Source organism: Sus scrofa, chromosome 12, assembly GCF_054392235.1.
Source record: "Sus scrofa isolate SSC_HxYL_T2T_F1_AM1 chromosome 12, Sscrofa_HxYL_maternal_Yorkshire_Landrace_v2.0, whole genome shotgun sequence".
Lineage (NCBI taxonomy): Eukaryota > Metazoa > Chordata > Mammalia > Artiodactyla > Suidae > Sus > Sus scrofa.
The window spans coordinates 57973808-57994251 of NC_139394.1; the positions used below are offsets into that span (position 1 = coordinate 57973808).

At 61.4% G+C, this 20444-nt stretch overlaps 3 protein-coding genes and 1 long non-coding RNA gene across 6 annotated transcripts; 3 read left to right on the forward strand and 1 right to left on the reverse strand.

The window, feature by feature from the left end:
- Positions 1-997, forward strand: LOC146398378 (uncharacterized). The gene is made up of 2 exons (XR_014821795.1): positions 1-351; positions 502-997. It is a non-coding gene; the product is annotated as an uncharacterized LOC146398378 (long non-coding RNA).
- A 407-nt stretch (positions 998-1404) lies between these two features.
- Positions 1405-2478, reverse strand: TMEM256 (transmembrane protein 256). 2 transcript variants are annotated; one of them, XM_084985952.1, is made up of 4 exons: positions 2380-2478; positions 2046-2077; positions 1731-1811; positions 1405-1625 (listed from the first exon to the last, which is right to left on the reverse strand). In XM_084985952.1, exons 1-4 carry the CDS (start codon positions 2462-2464, stop codon positions 1482-1484), a joined length of 342 nt encoding a protein of 113 aa, XP_084842078.1. In that variant the 5' UTR covers positions 2465-2478; the 3' UTR covers positions 1405-1481. The 2 variants fall into 2 exon arrangements, with proteins under 2 accessions (XP_084842078.1, XP_084842077.1); XM_084985951.1 differs by having other exon boundaries at positions 1405-1653.
- A 3925-nt stretch (positions 2479-6403) lies between these two features.
- Positions 6404-18647, forward strand: NLGN2 (neuroligin 2). Of its 2 annotated transcripts, XM_084985868.1 has the most exons (7): positions 6404-7112; positions 10765-10815; positions 13172-13321; positions 13495-13680; positions 13808-14000; positions 14348-14944; positions 15718-18647. In XM_084985868.1, exons 1-7 carry the CDS (start codon positions 6647-6649, stop codon positions 16589-16591), a joined length of 2517 nt encoding a protein of 838 aa, XP_084841994.1. In that variant the 5' UTR covers positions 6404-6646; the 3' UTR covers positions 16592-18647. The 2 variants fall into 2 exon arrangements, with proteins under 2 accessions (XP_084841994.1, XP_084841993.1); XM_084985867.1 differs by lacking the exon at positions 10765-10815 and having other exon boundaries at positions 6503-7112.
- Positions 18648-19092: 445 nt separating this feature from the next.
- On the forward strand, positions 19093-20444 carry SPEM1 (spermatid maturation 1). Its single transcript, XM_084985966.1, has 3 exons — positions 19093-19320; positions 19421-19478; positions 19678-20444. The coding sequence occupies exons 1-3, from the start codon at positions 19177-19179 to the stop codon at positions 20415-20417; spliced, it is 942 nt and encodes a 313-aa protein (XP_084842092.1). The 5' UTR covers positions 19093-19176; the 3' UTR covers positions 20418-20444.

Genomic DNA, 20444 nt, shown 5'->3' on the forward strand with positions numbered 1-20444 from the left:
GACCTCTTTCAGCACCTCTTCCATCCTCAGCCAAGCCACCATCACCAGGGACCTCTAGAACCTCCTGACCGGTCTCCCTGTTGTCATCCTTGCCGTCCTCTGATTGGTTCTCCGGATCTTTTAAACATCTCCACCAGACCCTAGCATTCTCTCCGTATACCTTTCAATGACTTACTGTTGCGCTGCTAATAAATTCCGAGCGGTTCGCCACTGCCTGCAAGGACCTCGCTGGCCATCGGGGACTCCCTCGTCACTGCTTGCCAGTCACACTGCTTTTGCTCCGGCTCTGACCCGCCCAACTGTCTCCTGCCTCAAGGATTTCAAACCGCTCCATTTCAGTCTGTTTGCCAGGTACCCTTTCAGCCTAAATCACGCTTCCCCTTCAGTCTGCGCAGTCTTGGGGGCACACCCTCCACCACCCCATTGTCCCAGCCTCCCTGTTCTTTTCCTTCAAGCACAGAGCGCAGGTCACAGTGACATATTTGTGTTTGGTTGTTTAAGGTCTGTTTCCACTACTAGATGGGAAAGCGCATGAGGGAGAGGATGGTGACTGTCCCGCTCACGGGCCAATTTCCTTGTAACCTGGGTCCGCCTGACACATGAGCCACACTTGGTGAGTCCTAGTTTAGTTAACTATTGCCTCCTGAATACCATCCAGCTCTCTGCTGTGGGTGCTACTCCAGCCTGCCTTGCCACCTTGCTCACTCCTTTTCTGCCTAACTCAGACACTCCATCCACACTGAGGACTCGTGTGGCCCCAGACCCCTTGCCACCCACCCCTGTCCCTTTGGTCGCTGTGTTTCAGCCACAGAACAGTGCTCTTTTAAGAATCATCTCAAGCACTGGGAAGCATGTTCTGACCCCCAACACATGATGTTCTGTCCCTGCTTTGAGCCCCAAATTATTTTGTGACTAATGACATGCCTCCTGTTCTGCCTTGCCTCAACCTTGACTTCTAGAGTAAGTGGGTGCTCAATAAATTTGGGGCTGAAAACCACTACCCTACAGTAACCTAGTATTAATATTAGTGAGCAACAGAACAGGATAAGTTTATTAAAAAACAGATTCCCAGGCCCCGGAAGAGGGCTTCAGTAAGAAGCTGCATTATTTCAGGCCTGAGGCATATGTAAATTCCTGGGCCGGGATCGAACCTGAGCCACAGCAGTCACAATATTAGATACTTAACCCCCTGCATCGCAAGGGAGGTCCCTATTTCAAGCATTCTTTACAACTCTAATGTCCACCAGTTTCAGAACCTCATAACAAAGTTAACTTAAAGTGAGCAGTGACTCTCCAGCCAGACCCAAGGCTCACTGAGTCAGTCTTAGGAAAGGGAAGGAGTGCAAAGGTTGACAATCCCTACCCTTCCTCCCAGAGGCTAGAGGAACAAAGACTCCAAAGTTCTTTATTTGCCTTTCTCTTTTAATGCCCTCCCTGCTCCATTTCTTGAAAAAGCACCCAGAAATTCAACACAAGGAAGCTCAAAGAGCCAAGGCAAGCCAGCCCAAAATTAGCAGGCTCCCTCCCACAGGGGCCAAAGTCTGGATGCTGGGGTCTCCGCTCAGAGCCTGGTAGTAAAAGCTGGTGCAGAATAAGGTAGTTCCAGAAGCTAGCAGTAACCCGGCCTGAAGGAGAGACAAAGCAGAATGCAGGCTAATAAGGGCAGGGCAGGCTAGAGGGAGTGTGTGGGGCTTGGTGAGGGTTAGGGGTGGGGGAGGTGGGGGGATTACCCAGAGGGGCTTTCTGCACAGGGGCACCCCTAACAGGGCCAGACTGTGTAAGAAGTGGTGTTTGTTGGTCTTGTCAAAGAGCTGTAAGAAAGAGAAGAGTGGACTTCCTTAAGAAACACAGGGGCGGGGGCACAACGTACAGGAGCTCGTCCTCCAATCCCACAGCCCAAGCGTCTGCTACCCCCACCCCCAGACACCCAGGCCTCGGACCTGCATCCCTTGCCGCTCCCGCCCCTCCACTCCTTCCCTGAGAAACCCCAGGCTTTGTGCCCTCAGGGGCCAGGACATCGGGAGGCCCCAGCGCAGTTACTTCACCTCCTTGCCGTAGGCATCCGGAAACTGGGCTCCTGTGGAAAGGAGAAGCAAAGGTTACCAGTCCTAACAACAACCCCGATCGTCCCCACTCCCGGGGGGACCCAGGTGGACACAGGCGGGACAGGGCGCCCCCCAGGAGGCTTCTGATTGGTGGAAACACGCAAAGGGGGGTTCTGGGAACCAACTGGACCGGGCTGAGGGACTTCAAACGGTTGAGGGCTCCGCGGGCTGTCTGGTCGATGTGAAGGCCGACGCTTTCCACAGACTCCGCCTCTGCACCAGACCCTAAAGCTCGCCCCCAACACAATCCCAACTCTGTCCCCAGCCTCCTGACCGTGCGCCCCGTAGGAGGCCAAGCCTAAGGCCCCGGCTCCGGACAAGGCACCCAGACGGCGGAAAACAGCCCCCGGACCCGCCATGGCAAAGGATGGTCACGCGCCGGACGAACACCGCCCGGGCCACCCAAGAGGCGAGCCAATCCCGATCTTCCATGCAAATGAGGGCCACCGGTGCCCAATCCGGGCCATGTTCATTTCTGCGTCCACGTCCTCACCCGGGTACTTGAGCCTTTGTAAAACCTCTGATGAGTGGCGAAGACGTCTGGCGGGCGGAGAAAAGATAACCAATTAGGAGCGGAGGAGCCGAGCAGTGGGGGGGCGGGGTTGGGCGGGCGGGACCAGAGGATTTGCGTCACGGATTGGCCCACTTTCCAAGTTGATCGCCTCTTCTAACACCTTCCTCCCCACCCCCCCACCTCCGGCCAATTTCCAAAGATCCCGGTCCCCACGCAAAGTTCCGCCCCTTTCCCCACAAGCTCCTCCTTTTCAGCTTTAAGCCAGACCCACTCCCCAAAAGAGGCGGCCCCATGGTAGCTAAGCCCCACCCACCACCGTTAGACCCCACCCACCACCCAAATAGCCCCTCCCATATGGGCAAAGACCCCGCCTTCTTCATATGATGCCCCGTCCCCTAGAGTTCACCCCCTTCTCCCCTCAACTAACGGCTAGAGTCGGGAGGGTGGGAGATCGGGGAGGAGGGGGGTGTCTCTACCCTGCCCTGGCCTGTTTCGTCCATCCGTCGGTCTGTCCACTCCCACCCCGTTCCACCTTCTCCAATCCCCCCACACTCTAGAGGGCGGGTGGGCAGGCGGGTGCGAGCGAGGGGTGTGCGCCGCTCTCTCGGCAGGGGGCGGGGGAGGCGGCCGCGCGGTGACGCGCGGGGCTGCTGCGGCTGCTCCGCCGGCGGATCATCACTCTCGGGCTGGGATGGACTCGGGGCGGGCGGGCTCTGGCGCGCGGGGACAGGAGTCCGGGCCTTCTTGCTGCTGAGCGTTCCCCGAAGCCTCCCCCTTACCCCCAGTTTTCCTCCCAGGAGCCCTGCCGACCCCCGCCCCGGGGCTCCAGACTCGGCTCCCGCCCTCCCCTGACTCCCCGGACCTCCCCCTCCCGCCCGCCCTCGGGATCGACTAGATCCCTCCCCCTCCCTGAGGATTCCGGCTGGATCCCTGCCCCTGCACCGCGGATCCTGCGCTCCCGGGCTCCGGGCCCCTGGGGATTGCTGTGGACTCCTCCTCCCGCACCCGATCCCTTAGGATCCTCCTCCTGTACCGCCTTCTGGTCCCTCGAAGCCGGCCCACGGAGCCAGTGGATCCCCAATCCGGTCCTGTCCCGTTGTCCCCTCCTCCCTCCGCCGTCCCCACTGCGGGGTTCCCTGTTCTCGGGCTCCTCCTGACCCCATCCCCTACCTCTCCTTTCCCCGGGGATCGACTGGATCCCGGCCCCGCCCCCCGGGGCTGGGGCGATCCCCCTCCCCCGCCGGGTGAGGCGCTGCGGGCGGGGGCTGGGCCTGCGGGGCCGCGGGGGCTCAGAGGCCGCCGCCCCCCTCCCGAAGCCCGTCCGCCCCCTACTCGGAGCCCTGGATGGAGGCACCACGGCCCCAGGGCTGAGCCAGGTAGGAGCTAAGCCGGGCCGGGTGGCGGGGGCTGTGTGGCGGTCCGCTGGGGTCTCCCTCTCCCCATCTCTCTCCCTGCGCCCGGTTTCCCCCAGCCTGCTCTGTCTGCGTGTCTCCGCCTAGGGATGCTCTCGCCGTGTCTCTGCGTCTCGGTCTCTTTGTCTCTGCCTCTCTCCAGCCCATGAATGATCCTTTGAATGGGCCCACAGACCCCGTGTGTTCCCATCTCCCCCTCCCCCTCCTTCTCCCCTTCCCGGCCAAGCCATTTTCCCCACTGCAGGAAGAAGGGGGGGCCTGCGGCCTGAGCCCCCGTTCCTCAACTCTCCCCGGCTGGGGGAGTCAGGCCTGGGCAGGAGCAGAGCGAGCAAGGCAGAGGGATAGGGAGAAGGGGGTGGGGGGAGCAAGATGTGGCAGACAGAGCTGGGGAGAGCAGAGGAGAGAAAATGGGGGAGACAGGGGAAGAGAGAAATTGAAGGGGCTTGAGGGGGAAATTTGGGGAAGGGATTTGAAGGAGAGAGGAAGATGAGAAACACCGGGAAGGGAGGTGTAGAAGAAAGAGATGAAAAAAGACTGAGGGGTGAGAGACGGAAGGCAAAAGCTGGAGCAAGCTGGAAGAGGCCGTGGAAAGATGCTCTGAGGGAGGCTATGGAGAGGAGAGGGATGGGGGGAGGGCTCCAGTGGGAGGGGAGAAGGGAGAGAAGCTGGCAGGGAGGAGGCCAGGGGCTCAAAGTACCTTAAGGGGGGGGGGTAACAGAGGCAGACCTTGCTAGTGGGAGGGGGAGGGGGCGGCAAGGCCATGGAAGCAGAGCCCAGCATGGCACAGGCAGAGGAGATCCTGAGGCAGTCAGCACCAAGCCCCCTCCAGGTGACAGGGGAACAGGAGCTTAAGAGGACCTGAAGACAGGGAGGGCATGACTGGGTGTGTGTGGTAAGGATTCCTGTGTCCTCATCTCTGGAATAAATTGACACCTGCAGAGAGCCACCCGCGGGCTGGCGCCTGGCTCTGAAAACCCCGCGTCAGCAAACAGCTCTGGCGGCTGGAGGGGGGGGGACGAGAGGGGGGCTTGCTGAGATGACCTGGGTGTCTGCCCCTTCAGTCCCATCTCCTCCCTTGTCCCACCCCTGCTGCCCTGAGCACCCAGACGTCAAGGCAGCAACGCTAGGGGGCTGCCAAGGGGAAGGGGAGGTGAATAGCTGGGTTAGGATTCAAGGAGGTTTGCCCCTAGGGCATGGGTCAAAATGCCAGGCATGGAAGAAGAGGTGTTTGGGCTTCAAGGCTGTTCAAGACTGTGGGAGAGGAGCCGTCGGTGTGTGCATCTGATGCCCCCAAACCCACCTCAGCACCTCTTCTCCCCAGCCAGAGGCCTGGTCACTAGGGCTAGACTCTGATTGGCCAACAAGGGGCAAGAGGCGGACCTTTTAGGGTTCTCTATGCCCCAGGTCTCCTGCTCCTCTCAACCTATGTACTTCTTCCTCTATGCCAAGGCTGGGGGAAACTCTAGGCTTCTGACTCACGCCTCTGCTCTCCCCCTCATGCCCTGAATGGACCCCATAACCAACCTAGCCCCTTCCCCTCTTCCTCCAGACCCCCCCCCCCAGGGTTAAAGCTACAGCCCGTTGCCGAGGTAACATTGCGGGGCAGCATCCCGTCGCCCGGCAACCGGCGGCAGGATCAGGCATCTGTCCCCAGATTTGCCCCTCCAGCACCCCCTCCCTATCTAGCCCCTGACTCAAGGCACCTTAACTTCTGAGGGAAGACATGGGGAGGGCGCCGGACACGGGGTCTCCCCCATTGCACAGATCCTTAGTGGATGAGTTGTGGAAGGGAGGGGAGGGTGCAAGGCTTGTGCGGCCCAAGGAAGGCCCAAGTCTGGCCTGGGGTTGGGGTTCAGTGCCATGAAATTACAGCTCAGGAGTAATTAGCACGTATAAACAAACCCGCCACTTCCTGCTAATTAATGACTTGGTATTTTTATTTTCTCTTCCTTGTCTATCTCATCCCTCCCAGGGAGGTGGGAACTGGGACTCCTGAGTCCCTAAGTGGGGGCCTGCCTGGAAGGATAAGCCGCTGGACCCTGGCGGGCTGGGTCTGGGGTGCTGACCCCCTGGCTGTCCTACACTTTTAACATATCTTGACCTCACCGCAGCCTCAGACTTTTCAATCTGGGTCCTTGCTGCGGTGTGGGGGTGATGGGGGGTGGGGGAGGGGCGGGGGTGGGCTGAGGATGGAAGAAGGGGGCCAACTTGGTCAGAATTCCAAGTCACTAACCACTTGTCTCTCTGTTTCCCCGTTCCCGTCTGTCTGCCCCGTCCAATTTCCCTTCCCTCTGGCGCCCCTCCTCTGTATTCTTCTGTCTGTCTGTCCGTCCGTCTGTCCGTCTGTCTGTCTGTCCCTCCTCCCCGCAGGTCGGGCCTGCCTTCACCTGCTCCCGCTTCCTTCCCCTTCCCCACCCCTCGCCCCCTCCATGGAGAGGAACAGACCCCTTCCCTGTCCAGTCTAACCCAGGTCCCTCCCCGCCCCCCTCCTCCCTCCTTTCCCCCCGCCCCCTCCTCCCTCCTGGGGCGAGGGGGGCCTCCCTCCCTCTCCCCCCCCTTCTCCCTCTCTCCGAGGGGGGGGGTCCCGGGGAGGGAGGGGGGGTCCCCCGATCAGCATGTGGCTCCTGGCGCTGTGTCTGGTGGGGCTGGCGGGGGCTCAACGGGGGGGAGGGGGTCCCGGCGGCGGCGGCGGCGGCGCCCCGGGCGGCCCGGGCCTGGGCCTCAGCAGCCTCGGGGAGGAGCGCTTCCCAGTGGTGAACACGGCCTACGGGCGAGTGCGCGGCGTGCGGCGCGAGCTCAACAACGAGATCCTGGGCCCGGTCGTGCAGTTCCTGGGCGTGCCCTACGCCACGCCCCCCCTGGGCGCCCGCCGCTTCCAGCCGCCCGAGGCCCCCGCCTCGTGGCCCGGCGTGCGCAACGCCACCACCCTGCCGCCCGCCTGCCCGCAGAACCTGCACGGGGCGCTGCCTGCCATCATGCTGCCCGTGTGGTTCACCGACAACCTGGAGGCGGCCGCCACCTACGTGCAGAACCAGAGCGAGGACTGCCTGTACCTCAACCTCTACGTGCCCACCGAGGACGGTAAGGGCGCGGGCACCGGCCGGGCCCCCGGTGGACACAGCCCACACACGTCCACGCAGACCCTCAGGCCACGGCTCGCTCCGGGCCGGGAGCTGGGCCCTCGTGGGTGCCCTCGGGCCATTGTGTCCCTGCAGCCTGCACGTGCCCTCCCAGGGTGACAGGTGTCCCTGGCAGGCGATCCCAGGAATGAAGACCGCAGCCTCCCCAGAGGCTCTTTGTGCCCATAGCGAGCTGATGGCGGGGGCAGCAGGCGCTAGGCTGGGCCTGCCCACCCCCTCCCCCCAGAGGCACACACAAGGGGACACTGAGGGCAGTCTGGTGGTGGAGGCACCCCTCAGGTGCCTAGATGACTGCTCCAGCTCTGCCCCATCTCCTGCCCCCGGGCTTGTCCCCAGCCAGCACCCCATGTCACTACACCTCCCCCTCAGGGACAGTGAGCACTCCCCCTGCTCCCCAGGCCGGCAGGGACAGACTTCCTTCTGTCCCACACAAAGCCCATCACCTGAGCTGAGTTGTGCCTCTCCTTCAGGAGGCCCTGTCCCCTGAACCCTATACACTCCTGAAGGATCAGGGAAGGCCGAGAGCCCCTCCGCTCACAGCACAGCCCACCACCCACCCAGAACACCTGCCCTGGGGCTCTGAGCCAGCTCTTCTTGTCATCGAACTTTCCAGTTACTACAGCACTGCTTGTAGTCAGTCCCCTGCCCACTCCCCCAGACAGTTCCCCACCTGCCAGCCTTCAGCACACGGGGGATTAATCAGAGCCACAGAACCTTCCAGCAGCCCCACAGCAGAGGGTAATCGGCAGGCCGGCAGCCACCCCTACGGACCATCTTCACAGACAGCGTCCTCGTTATCCTAGCACCCATGTCTCTACTCCAAAATACCCGACACCTCCAGAGAGACCATCCACTCCCACAACAGCCCCCAGAGGCCACTCTCCAACAACTTCACACATAGCCTTGCTACCCGGCCACCTGCGTGAGGACACTGTACACACAACAGCCTCATGTCACGAACTCACGTTCCCACTACAGACGGCAAAAGCTCAGCTACTCAACACTCCCATCTTGTACGCAACTGAGCCAACACTGAGCTTGCGCTCTAGTGTCCCCCGCATCAAAAGTCCCAGCATCTCCCCAAGTCCTCTCTGTGTACCCTGTCACCCACACAGACCTGTCTTCCCCAATATCCCTGCGCCCTGGTAATACCCACACATAGGCCTTCACCCCAATAACCTTGTACCTGGACCATGTGCCCCAACAGGCCACTTAAACCACAGTCCCCAAGGGTCACAGCATCTCTCAAACACGGCTTACCCCACCTCCTGCCCGAGTGTCATAGCTCTGGCTGGGACAAGACACGTAGCCACCCTCCGCTCTGCTCACAGATCAAGTTCTCCAGCACCTTGCACCCTGCACCCAGAGTCCTCTCGTGCCAAGCACAGAATACCTCATGCCCCCAATGCCCGTCACAACTGCTCCCCATATAAGCCACGCCTCCTAGTAACCCATACACACAACCCCCAGAAGTGTCTACTCCAACCATACTCGGAGTTCCCGTTGTGGCTCAGTGGAAATGAACATGACTAGCATCCATGAGGATGAGGGTTTGATCCCTGGCCTCGCTCAGTGGGTTAAGGACCCAGTGTTGCTGTGAGCTGTGGTGTAGGTTGGATCCTGCGTTGCTGTGGCTGTGGCGTAGGCCGGCAGCTGTAGCTCCCATTCGGCCCCTAGCCTGGGAACTTCCATATGCTGCAGTGAGGCCCTTAAGGGGGGGGAAGCCTATTCGATTCCAAGGCTTCTAATAGATCATTTAGCCCAGACCACTCACTCACCCTCCCCAGTCGCCCAGCACCCGCTCTGTGAGAACCATCCACTCTGCATTCCCCTGCTTGCTCCCAGACCACCTACCCCAGTGCCCTCCTACTGGTGAATCATTCACTCCAGTGCCTCCAGCAGACCGTCGGGCCATCTCTGCCCTCCAGTCGTGAGCTCTCCACCCACCCCTGCATGTAGAAGACTGTCTCCCCACCGTCACCCGCCTCAATGGGCTACCGTCTCGTCCCCCCTCGTGTGAACCATCCCCCCAGCACTTCCCACCAACGGACTGTCCACCCAACACCTCCACGCACATTGTCCGCCCCGCCCCCACACCACCCGCGCCCACACCTTCTGTATTTTTAACCATCTTATTGCAGACCTGCCTGGGGCCTGACACATTCAGGTGATCTCACTGAATCTTCACACCAGCTCTGGGAGGAAGAGGTTGACTCAGGCGCGTGCACACACACATGCTCACACACACACACACCCGCACACTTAATAGTCTCACGCGCACACACGCCCTGCCGACTTCACCCCCATCCCCATCCCCATCCTGTCGGAGGAGAACAGGCCCTGATCCTCTGGGGCCCCACAGGGCCATCCTTGCCCCTTGGGAGAAGCCTTTCCAAGGCTGGCCTTGGCCTTGCCGACCCAGGCCTCCTTATGACACTGAGGAGACATCCGTCAGCCCCGGGGAACCCCTCAGGCCTGGGTTCCAGGTCTGCCTTGACCCTTCCCCCCAGTCTAAAACAAGCCCGGAGCCAAACTCTGAGCACAGTCCGGAGCCTGTCCTTGACAGTGGGCACACTTTGTGAGGCCCCTCCTGGCGCTTTCTGTGTCAGGCTGGCTCAGGGCACTGGGTTTCCTAGTCCTTATTTGTGGGCGGGAACCCCCAATTGGGGAGGGGGGCTTTTTGGCATTAGAGCAGGGGTTGGTGGGGGGGTGCTGGGGCCCTTGGTGGGACGTTTACCACTGGGGGGGAGGGGAGGAGAGCAGGCCTGGGTAAGGGATGAGGTTGGTGGGGGTCAGAGGGAGAAGGTGGCGTGGAGGGCAAGACCTGATGACCCCTTTCCCTGCTTCGCCCCACACCGGGGACCTGGGGTGAGAAGTCAGGCTTGTGAGTGCGGATGGAAGAGAAATGCTGGCTGGTGAGAGGCTGGGGAAGCGGACAGGCAGCCCTCGCTGGCCTCCCCCCAGCCCTCCAGTGGGGAGCTGAGGGCTTCCAGGGGCTGCGAGCTGGGGGGCCGGGCTGCCCCCACCCTCCGTCCTGCCCTCTGCCCGCCAGATTGGCCCAGAGGACAGCAGAGTCCTTTCTGCTGCAGCCCCTCCTCTCTACAGCCTGGGGGAGCAGGCAGGTGCTGGGCTGGCCCTGAACCGGGCCTGCAGGAGGGGTGGCCCCTGGGGGGCGGGGCACAGCTGGCCTTGGGCTCCCGGGTGGGCTTCCCCTCCCCTCCCGCCCCACCTCTAACACCGTTTCGTTTCCAGCAATTAGCAAACACTTGGACAAGCCAAATCCTTCCAGCCGAGTCAATAGGTCTTCAGACAGGCCTCAGCCCACTCAGGCACCCCACCCCCCCAAAACCAGCCTTTTCTTTGGGGCATGACTTTTTCCGGGGAGGGGAATGACATTGGGTTGTAGAAACGTTTTTCTCTTTTCTTGGTTTCTTTTTCTTGCAAACAAATTTTGCTTTTTTTGGCTTATTTTTTCTGCCCCTCCCCCCCCTTTTCTGCTTTCTCTCCTCCCCTCCCCATCCACCACCTCCCCTGACCCCCATCTTTCCCCACAAAATTGTCCTTTTTTCTCTGTTTTGTGTTCCCGGTCTTAGGTCCGCTCACAAAAAAACGTGACGAGGCGACGCTCAATCCGCCAGACACAGGTAGATTTAAAAATCCCGCTGCTGCATGTGGTTGCTGATAAGAGGACATTCACGGCCCTGCCCCTAACTAAATGCCCCCCGCAGCCCTCACGGCCCCTCAGTCGTTCTCCCAACTCAAAACGAAAAAGAAAAGAAAAGAAAAATTGGTAATAATTGGAAAAAAGAAATCTGAAAACTTCAAAAGAAATTTGAACCATGTTGGACCCACTAGAAAACTGGCAAGAAAAGCTAACCATGGCGAGAAAAATAAAGTGAAAAAAAGAAATTGGAATGTCAGAAAAAAAAAAAAAATGAAAACGCCAAAGAATTGGATAAAATGTTTAGCGTTTGACAGAAAAATCTGGACTGTTTCGAAACTTGCGAAATGTTATGTTTGAAAAAAAAAAAACCAATTTTAATTTGGAACAAAATATTTGAGAAAAAAGTTAAGTTGGCAAATTGATGACACAATTGAAACATCAGAAACCTGCTACAATTTCCAAAAACCTGTCCAATGCAGACAACGCACATTTGAAGCGAATTAAAGAATTTGGAAATTTTTGCAAACAGGGCCCAATATCTTGAAGTTTCACCACAAAATTTTGAAAAAGTGCAAAGAACTTTTTTCTTTTTTTCTTTTTTTCCAAAAACGGATCTTTTTTTTTTTTTTTTTTTTTTTTCTTTTCTTGTTGAATCTGCCCCGAGAGCTTCTTGCTTTTTGGTTGTTGTTTTTTCTTTCTTTCTTCTTTCTTGATCCTGTTTTTTTGTTGTTGGTTTTGAATTCTTGTTGCCCCAGCCCCCCTTCCTGCTCCTTCCCCTTCTGACTCCCCCTCCCCCACACTGGGAGTGGAGGTGCTGGGTGGGGAGGCGTGGGGAGAACCAAGGACTTCTTAGGACAGGACCAAGGAGGGAAGGAGACGGGCCCTGAACTGTTGGAAGGCCACTCAAGGTTCAGGATCAACGGGAAGAGAGGGATTGGGGGAGGACACAGGGCACGGCCCAACCGGGAGCTCCCCGCCAAAGTCGAGGTGGCAGAGGAGGTCCTAAGAGACAGGAGAGGGTGGAGGGAAGAGTCCTAGTGACCCGGTGGTTAACCTTCTGGCAGGAGAGAAGTTTCTAGCAGAATGCGGGAGGCAGGCAGAGGCACTGGAGAACCAGCTGGGTCTTGTTCAATAAGTGTCCAGGCAAGTCAGACATCACGGGTGTCAAGAAAGAGGAGGGGGGTTCCCGTCGTGGCTCAGTGGTTAACGAATCCGACTAGGAACCATGAAGTTGCAGGTTCGATCCCTGGCCTCCCTCAGTGGGTTAAGGATCCGGCATTGCCATGAGCTGTGGTGTAGGTCACAGACCGGCTCGGATCCCGAGTTGCTGTGGCTCTGGCGTAGGCTGGCGGCTACAGCTCCGATTTGACCCCTAGCCCGGGAACCTCCATATGCTGCGGGAGCGGCCCCCAAAATGGCAAAAAAGACAAAAAAGAAAGAAAGAGAAGGGCTTGGGAGCCAGGGGTGATGCCACTGACCCAGGCACTGTGGCTGAATCACGGTGGAGCTGCAGGGGCAGGGACCCTGGCAAGCCCTCTCAGACTCCCCCCCTTTCTGGAATTAGTTACCCTCAGTCGGCTTTGGAGTGCCTCGAGGGCCTCTTCCATATGGCAGCGATCATGGGATCCTGTGTGGACAAGCAAGAGAGGGCTCTAGAACCCAGGGCCCAGGCAGGTTGAGAGGGGGCGGGTCCGAGACTCGAGGGCTGTACCCTGGCTTCATTAAGCGGGCCCTTTCCCACCTTGCCTCCTCCTGCCACAGTAATTAGGCTGGGGGTTGCCATGGTAACTGGGGAGGTGACCTAGAAAGGAATTAGGGCGGGGAGGAGACCAAGCCCCCAGGGACCCTAGGGCCTGGCACCCCCTCACCCACAGACCAGGCTACCATGTGGAGCTGAGGCCTGAGGCCTGAGTCTGAGGAGATGCCAGGACCCTCCCAGCATCTCTAGCTCTGGTGTCAGCCTTGGGAGCTCGCTCTTCTTAGGAGCAGGACGATTTGCTGTGTGTGTGGGGGGAAGGGGTCCCCGGGATCCAGCAGATGCCCTGAGGAGGGCCACCCCCACCCCTGCCTCGGTGAGGCTTCTTGGAAGGTCTGCCCAGCATTTGGAGACATGCGGTGGGGCAGGCCCGCAGGAGGTGGGGAGGGACCTTCTGCCAGGGCTAGCTGCGGAGGGAGGGAGGGGAATCCGGTCTTGCCCCCCAGGGACGGGAGTGACATGTCCCCTGAGCTCCGGGCTGGACCTCAGCAGACCTGGGAGCTGGGCGGTGCTGCTTCTGGTCTGACTGTGTTCTTGTCCCCCACCCCCTGGCCTGCCCACCCGCCCCTGCCCCACACAGATATCCGGGATTCCGGGAAGAAGCCCGTGATGCTGTTTCTACACGGCGGCTCCTACATGGAGGGTACCGGCAACATGTTCGACGGCTCCGTCCTGGCCGCCTACGGCAACGTCATTGTAGCCACTCTCAACTACCGGCTTGGGGTGCTCGGTGAGGGTGGGCAGCCAACCCTAGGGGCCAGAGTCTGGGAGGGAGGCCTGCCAGGTGGGGTTCCTCTAAACCCAGCAGAAGCAGAATGGCTTCTGGGCTGGACAAAGCTGCCCCAGACGGGGGCAAGGGCACTGTGACACCCCCAGGGAGCTGCCTTTCTTCCTCCACTCCAGGCTTTCTCAGCACCGGGGACCAGGCTGCAAAAGGCAACTATGGGCTCCTGGACCAGATCCAGGCCCTGCGCTGGCTCAGTGAAAACATCGCCCACTTTGGGGGGGACCCCGAGCGCATCACCATCTTTGGGTCCGGGGCAGGGGCCTCCTGCGTCAACCTGCTGATCCTCTCCCACCATTCGGAAGGTACCAGCCACCTCCTCTGCCTGCCCCTCCCGTCCCCCGTCCCGTGCCCCTGAGTCTGCCAGGTCCCACTTCCCTCCCTTCCCCTGGGGCTGACACAGCCCAGCTTGAAGCCGGCCCGTCCCACCAGGGTTGTTCCAGAAGGCCATCGCCCAGAGTGGCACTGCCATTTCTAGCTGGTCTGTCAACTATCAGCCGCTCAAGTACACGCGACTGCTGGCAGCCAAGGTGGGCTGTGACCGGGAGGACAGCGCCGAGGCCGTGGAGTGTCTGCGCCGGAAGCCCTCTCGGGAGCTGGTGGACCAGGACGTGCAGCCCGCCCGGTATGGGGGTAGCAGAGGGCTGGGTCCAGGCCTCCACGCTCCTCGCTGGTTCCACGGGGGCTGAGGCGAGAGGTGCCCATGGGCTGCAGGTGTTCCCATTGCCAGGGAGCGGGGGGCTTCAGACCCGTCTGGGGGCCCAGCTTTCTCCGTGATGCTGACCCCAAGCGGGGGTGCCAGGACATCCTTCTGGGAGGACTTCCCCAGAGGGGAAGGGTCCTAGAGGCCAAGGGCTCAGGAGGCTTTCCCTAGGGAAGAGGGCTCTTCCGAGCAGAGGGCTCAGCAGGCTGTGAGTCGAGAGGAGGCCAGCCCAGCCGGCAGGTGACGCGACCTTGACCCCTTCTCTCCAGCTACCACATCGCCTTCGGGCCGGTGGTGGACGGTGACGTCGTCCCGGATGACCCCGAGATCCTCATGCAGCAGGGAGAATTTCTCAACTACGACATGCTCATCGGGGTTAACCAAGGAGAGGGCCTCAAGTTCGTGGAGGACTCGGCGGAGAGCGAGGACGGCGTGTCTGCCAGCGCCTTCGACTTCACCGTCTCCAACTTTGTGGACAACCTGTATGGCTACCCCGAGGGCAAGGACGTGCTGCGGGAGACCATCAAGTTTATGTACACGGACTGGGCCGACAGGGACAATGGCGAGATGCGGCGCAAGACCCTGCTGGCGCTCTTTACCGACCACCAGTGGGTGGCACCGGCTGTGGCCACCGCCAAGCTGCACGCCGACTACCAGTCCCCCGTCTACTTTTACACCTTCTACCACCACTGCCAGGCCGAGGGCCGGCCCGAGTGGGCAGACGCAGCGCACGGGGACGAGCTACCCTACGTCTTCGGGGTGCCCATGGTGGGCGCCACCGACCTCTTCCCCTGCAACTTCTCCAAGAATGACGTCATGCTCAGCGCTGTGGTCATGACCTACTGGACCAACTTCGCCAAGACTGGGTGAGGGCCAGAGGGGCTGGGTGGGGCACCCCTGCAGCCCAGGGCACACACCTCCTCCATCCTCAGCCCCTTCTCTCCCGCCTTCCCACGGTCATCATCCTCCCATCAAGTCGATCCTGCCTTCTCCACTCAGACACCCGCTGTTGGAGAGTCAGAAGAGTTGGACAGAGAGGTCCCTGTCCTTTCGGGGGCCGGGGGGGGGGGGTGCTCACTTGGTGGCTTTGGCTCTGTGTCTGCCTCTCCTTCTCTCCCTCACCCGGCCAACCCGCTCTCCCCCCGGCGCTCCGCCCTCTGGGTGCTCCCGTCTGTCTGTGTATCTGAGGATGTGTAAGGGTTTGTGTCTGTCTGTCTCCTCATGGCTGCCTCTACCTCTCTCTCTTGAAATCCACGGATATCCTTGCTTTGATCTGCCGCTCTTGGCTCACAGGTTTCCCCCTGGCTTCTCTCATGCGCCTTTGCCTCTCTGTGTCCATGCGTCTCTACCCCCTTCGGTCTCAGGTTGTGCCTCTCTCACTGGCAGTCTGTCTCTGCCCTCCCTCTGTCCCTCGGTCCTCATCCCTGGCTGTCTCTGGCAGTCTGTCCCCACCCCTATGTGTCTTCTGTCCCTGTCTCTGGCGGTTTCTCTGTCTCTTCGCATCCAGCTCTGTCTCCGTTTCTCTCTCCTGGGTTCTCGGCATCTCTGTCCGTCTCCCTCCCCCTGCTCCCACAATCAGCCCCCTTCCCGGTGGCACCACGCCCTCACTCCTCCTTTCCCTGCCCTCCTGTGCCCACAGCGACCCCAACCAGCCGGTGCCGCAGGACACCAAGTTCATCCACACCAAGCCCAACCGCTTTGAGGAGGTGGTGTGGAGCAAGTTCAACAGCAAGGAGAAGCAGTACCTGCACATTGGCTTGAAGCCGCGCGTGCGCGACAACTACCGCGCCAACAAGGTGGCCTTCTGGCTGGAGCTCGTGCCGCACCTGCACAACCTGCACACGGAGCTCTTCACCACCACCACGCGCCTGCCGCCCTACGCCACGCGCTGGCCGCCGCGCCCGCCGCCCGGCGCCCCGGGCACGCGCCGCCCGCCGCCCCCCGCCACCCTGCCGCCCGAGCCCGAGCCCGAGCCGGGCCCCCGGGCCTACGACCGCTTCCCCGGGGACTCGCGAGACTACTCCACGGAGCTCAGCGTCACGGTGGCCGTGGGCGCCTCCCTCCTCTTCCTCAACATCCTGGCCTTCGCCGCCCTGTACTACAAGCGGGACCGGCGGCAGGAGCTGCGGTGCCGGCGGCTCAGCCCCCCGGGCGGCTCGGGCTCCGGCGTGCCCGGCGGCGGCCCCCTGCTCCCGGCCGCCGGCCGCGAGCTGCCGCCGGAGGAGGAGCTGGTGTCGCTGCAGCTGAAGCGGGGCGGCGGCGTCGGGGCGGACCCTGCCGAGGCCCTGCGCCCCGCCTGCCCGCCCGACTACACCCTGGCCCTGCGCCGGGCGCCGGACGACGTGCCTCTCTTGGCCCCCGGGGCCCTGACCCTGCTGCCCAGCGGCCTGGGGCCCCCTCCTCCCCCGCCGCCCCCCTCCCTCCATCCCTTCGGGCCCTTCCCCCCGCCGCCCCCCACCGCTACCAGCCACAACAACACGCTCCCCCACCCCCACTCCACCACCAGGGTATAGGGGGCGGCTCGGGGAGGCCCCGCTCCCCAGCCCTCCCGGCCCGCGCGGAAGGCAGGGAGGAGGACTCGGCCACAGGCTTTTCCCGCGTGGAGCCGGCTCACGTCGAGGAGCGCTAGGCGGACATGGGTTTCCCCACCCGGATGCGCGTCTCTCCCCAGCAGAGAGGCCCCTTCTCCGGACCCGGGCCTTCGAACAACCGGGGGAGGGGGGTGCTTTGGGTTGTTTTTTTTTTTTCCCCTCCGCCGGGACACCGGTCTCCGGGGTGTGGAGACGTGGAGTGGAAGTGTTTTCCCACGTGGAGGTTGTGCTTTCTCACGAGGGGGTGTGTTTTCCCATGTGCAGGGTGAGGTGTTTTTTTTGGCCGCCCTGGACACATGTTGGCTCCCTCCAAGAATTTCTGTGGGGATTTGTACCCCCGAATCCTGTCTCCTCATGCCTCCTCTCCCCTCCCCCCCCCACCCCCCTGGAGACCCTGGAAGTGGTGTGTTCACAGAGAGTGACCCTTGGCCACCACATGACACAGGGTGGTGCCTGGGAAGCAGCGAGGAAATCACAGCCCCCCTCCCCCGCCCCCACCCCAGCGAAGCATGAGTATCCCCCGTGGCACAAGTCAAGGCGTCGCCTTCCCCAGGAGACAGGCGCAGGCTCCCTGCGGGGGAAGGAGGAGGCCCTGCCTCCCTGTGCTGCCTGGGAACCTGTCTTCCCACGGGTCCAGGACGCGTATCTGAGTGGAAACATGTTCTTGCATGTGGATGTATGTTTTCCCATGCAGACAGCCCCTTTCTCTCTGGCCCTTCCCTGCATCCTCCGGGCCTCAGGCCCCCCGCCCCCCACTTAATTTCTCCTCACAAAGCAGGTGGGAACAGACCTCAAACTGACAGAAGCCGAGGGGCTGTGCAAACCCCAAGGGGGCGCCCTGCCCCTCCCTCCCCTGGAGAAGCCAAGTCGGAGGGCAGCCATGGAGCGGGGAGGAAGGGTGCGTGGCACCTGCCACCCACAGAGGCCAAGCGTGTTTGACCAAAGCCCTCCCTGAGGTCTGAGGACGGCCCTTCCCTCTGTCCTCAGACCATTGCTCCCCCCCTGCCAACCTGGGGAGGTGGGTTTGAGGGGGGAAAGCCCCCCAAAATGTGCCAAGGATTCCCCAGTCCTGGGCCAGGGTGGGTGCATGTGTGGGCAGGTGGGGTATAGGAGAGGAGGTGGCAGCTAAAGGGGTCCCACCTGTGTCCTTCCTCACTGTGTGTCATCCGGCCCTCTCTGCCTCCGTTCTCCCCCGCCACCCTGTCCCTGTCCCCCCCTGAAGCCATCCCTTCCTGGCGTCAAAGCAGCTTCTCCCCTCAGCTGCCCACTCCTCCTTCAACCTGCCCCTCTGCCCCGGGCCTCCAGGTCTGAAGGAAAGGTGCAGGGGAGGAAGGCTTTCTGGGACAGGTTGGGGACAGCTGTGCTGGGGGACAGCTGGAGGGGACAGTGGGGGACAGGGCTTAGGGCACTCAGCTGCAAGAATTTGATTTGAAAGGCCGTGTGTAAGGTGACGGCCCAAAGAGAAAGGGTTTGGGCCTCTGGGGAAAAGAATGAAGCCAGGAAGGATTTCAAGGGACCCCAGTGGAGAGGGGGGCGAATCCTCGTTTGCGTTGGTGCCAAATTTGAGTAGGAGGTGGAGTGCTGTCTTCCACTGACGCCCGAATCCAGAATCCCTGGTCTTGGCGCCCCAGAACCTTGCCTCTCGCCCGTCCCTTCTGCCCCCACCTCCATCCGTGGAAACTTAGTTCCTTTCCCACCCCTTGCCCTGCCTGGTCTAGCTCCTCTCCAAACAGCCATGCCCTCTAAATGCTAGGGACCTGGGCCCTGAACCCTGTAGACAGATGCCCCCCAAACTGGGGCATGGGAGGGGGGCTGGGGGACCCCATGATTCAGCCACGGACTCCAATGCCCAGCCCCTCTCCCCAGACCAATTCCCCGACAGTCCCTTGTCCCCACCCCAACCCTTCGCGGCTCTGTACACATTTTTAAACCTGGCAAAAGATGAAGAGAATATTGTAAATATAAAAGTTTAACTGTTGGTTCTGCCTGCTGTTATGTTGCGGGGGGGGGGGGCGGCGAAAGAAACAAACCTTGGAGAAGTGACTCTGGCGACGAGGGAGGAGGCGTGGGTCTGAGCCCACAGCCCTTTCCAGTAAACAGTCCTGAGGTCTGAGAGAAGGGGAGTGGGTGCTGGGGCAGGGTTCTCATGGTAGTGGGGTGGTTGGGGGAGTTTCCGATCCGGACCAGCTTCTGCGCAGGGGTCAGGGCCTGGCGTGAGAGGACTAGGAGGGGCTGATGGGGGCAGACACCAGACAGGCGAGAGGCCCCTGGCTGGCTCCAGGAGAGGCAGGCAAGGCCAAGGGTTTGGCCTCTGCTGCGGCCTGGCCCAGGCTGGAGGGCTCAACCGTGGCTCCAGGACTCTCCCTCGTGGCACATTGTGAGGGAGCACCCCGCACCATTGTGACCCGCTCACCCCCAGGAGCCTCTGGGACAGGAAGGGGGGCCGGTGGCTACTGCAGGCACAGCGGGCTGGGGGCCTAGGGGCCCCGGTGGCCCTAGGGACCCCCATGGCCATGGCTGAGCGGCCCCGGCCCGGGTGGGCCTCATATCACAGCCCCAACACCAACAGCTGCCAGGACCTGGGCAGCTCCATCCTGCTGCTGCTGGGCCTCATCATCTGCATTAACATTGGCATCAATATGGTGACGCTGGTCAGGGTGGGGCCAGGTGGGAGGGTGCTGGCAGGATGGCTGGGGGGCAGGCCCGGTGGTCGGGGGCTTCCCCGGGGTCACTGTCTCCATCCCCACCTAGCTCTGGCGCAGACTCCGTGGCTTCCTACACTATGCGTTCCATGTCATTTGTGAGAAAGGTAAGTGGGGAGTGGAGGGGTGGGGGCACAGGAGGGGCAGAAAGAAGGCATCCTAGCCCTGACCTTAAGCTGGCCCCTTCCCCGGCCGCGCTCCCCTTTCAGACACCATAACTGCGCAGCTTCTCTCCCTGCGCCCTGCCTCTCCATCCCTGTAGGAGCCGGGCTCCCCTCCAGCCTCTCACCCCTTCCCGATCCACAGAAACGTCTAAGTCGTGCTCACCTTGGAAGAAGACCCAGTCCCCGAAGCAGAGCTCCCCTAGAGTCCACCTTCGATGCACCATGGACCCCGTAAAAATGACCGTGACCCCCCCACCCACTCGGCGGCATCGCCGTCGAGGCTCTTCCGCGCGCCGTGCCCACCGCCCGGTGGCCTGGGCCCCTGACACTGACGAGGACGACGATGAGAAGCCCTCCCGTCAGCACACGGCGGTCTGCTCCCACAACTGGGATCAGCCCGGGCACTGGGAAGGCTTTCAATCCACCCAGAGGTTCTGGACTCCCTGGGCCCCGGATGCTGCGGAGCCGCCCACCCAGACCATCCGCTTCCAGCACAGTGTAGAGGAAAGGCCCCTCAAAAGAGAGATGCGGTCGGAGCTGGACCTAGAGGCCTACGTGTACCCTGTGAACCCCCCACCCCCTGGCCCTCAGGCCCTGATCCCCAAGAACAGCGGAGGGGGCGTGAGGGTGGGAGCCCAGGCAGAGCAGGAGCCGTGCTTGCCGGCCCAGCCGCCTATCCTGGGCCCAGCCCATGTCCCCGACATCCCCCGGCGCCGCTCCTCAGGCCGAATAGCCTACGATGCCAGAGACGTGAGGCGGCGACTGCGGGAGCTGACCAGGGAGGTGGAGGCCCTGTCCCACTGCTACCACCTGGGCTCCAGATCCAGCACTGCGGAGGGGACCGGGAAGGACTGGGTGTACCGTTCCCTGACAGAGAGGTGACTGGGAAAGAATAAAAACAAGAGAGAA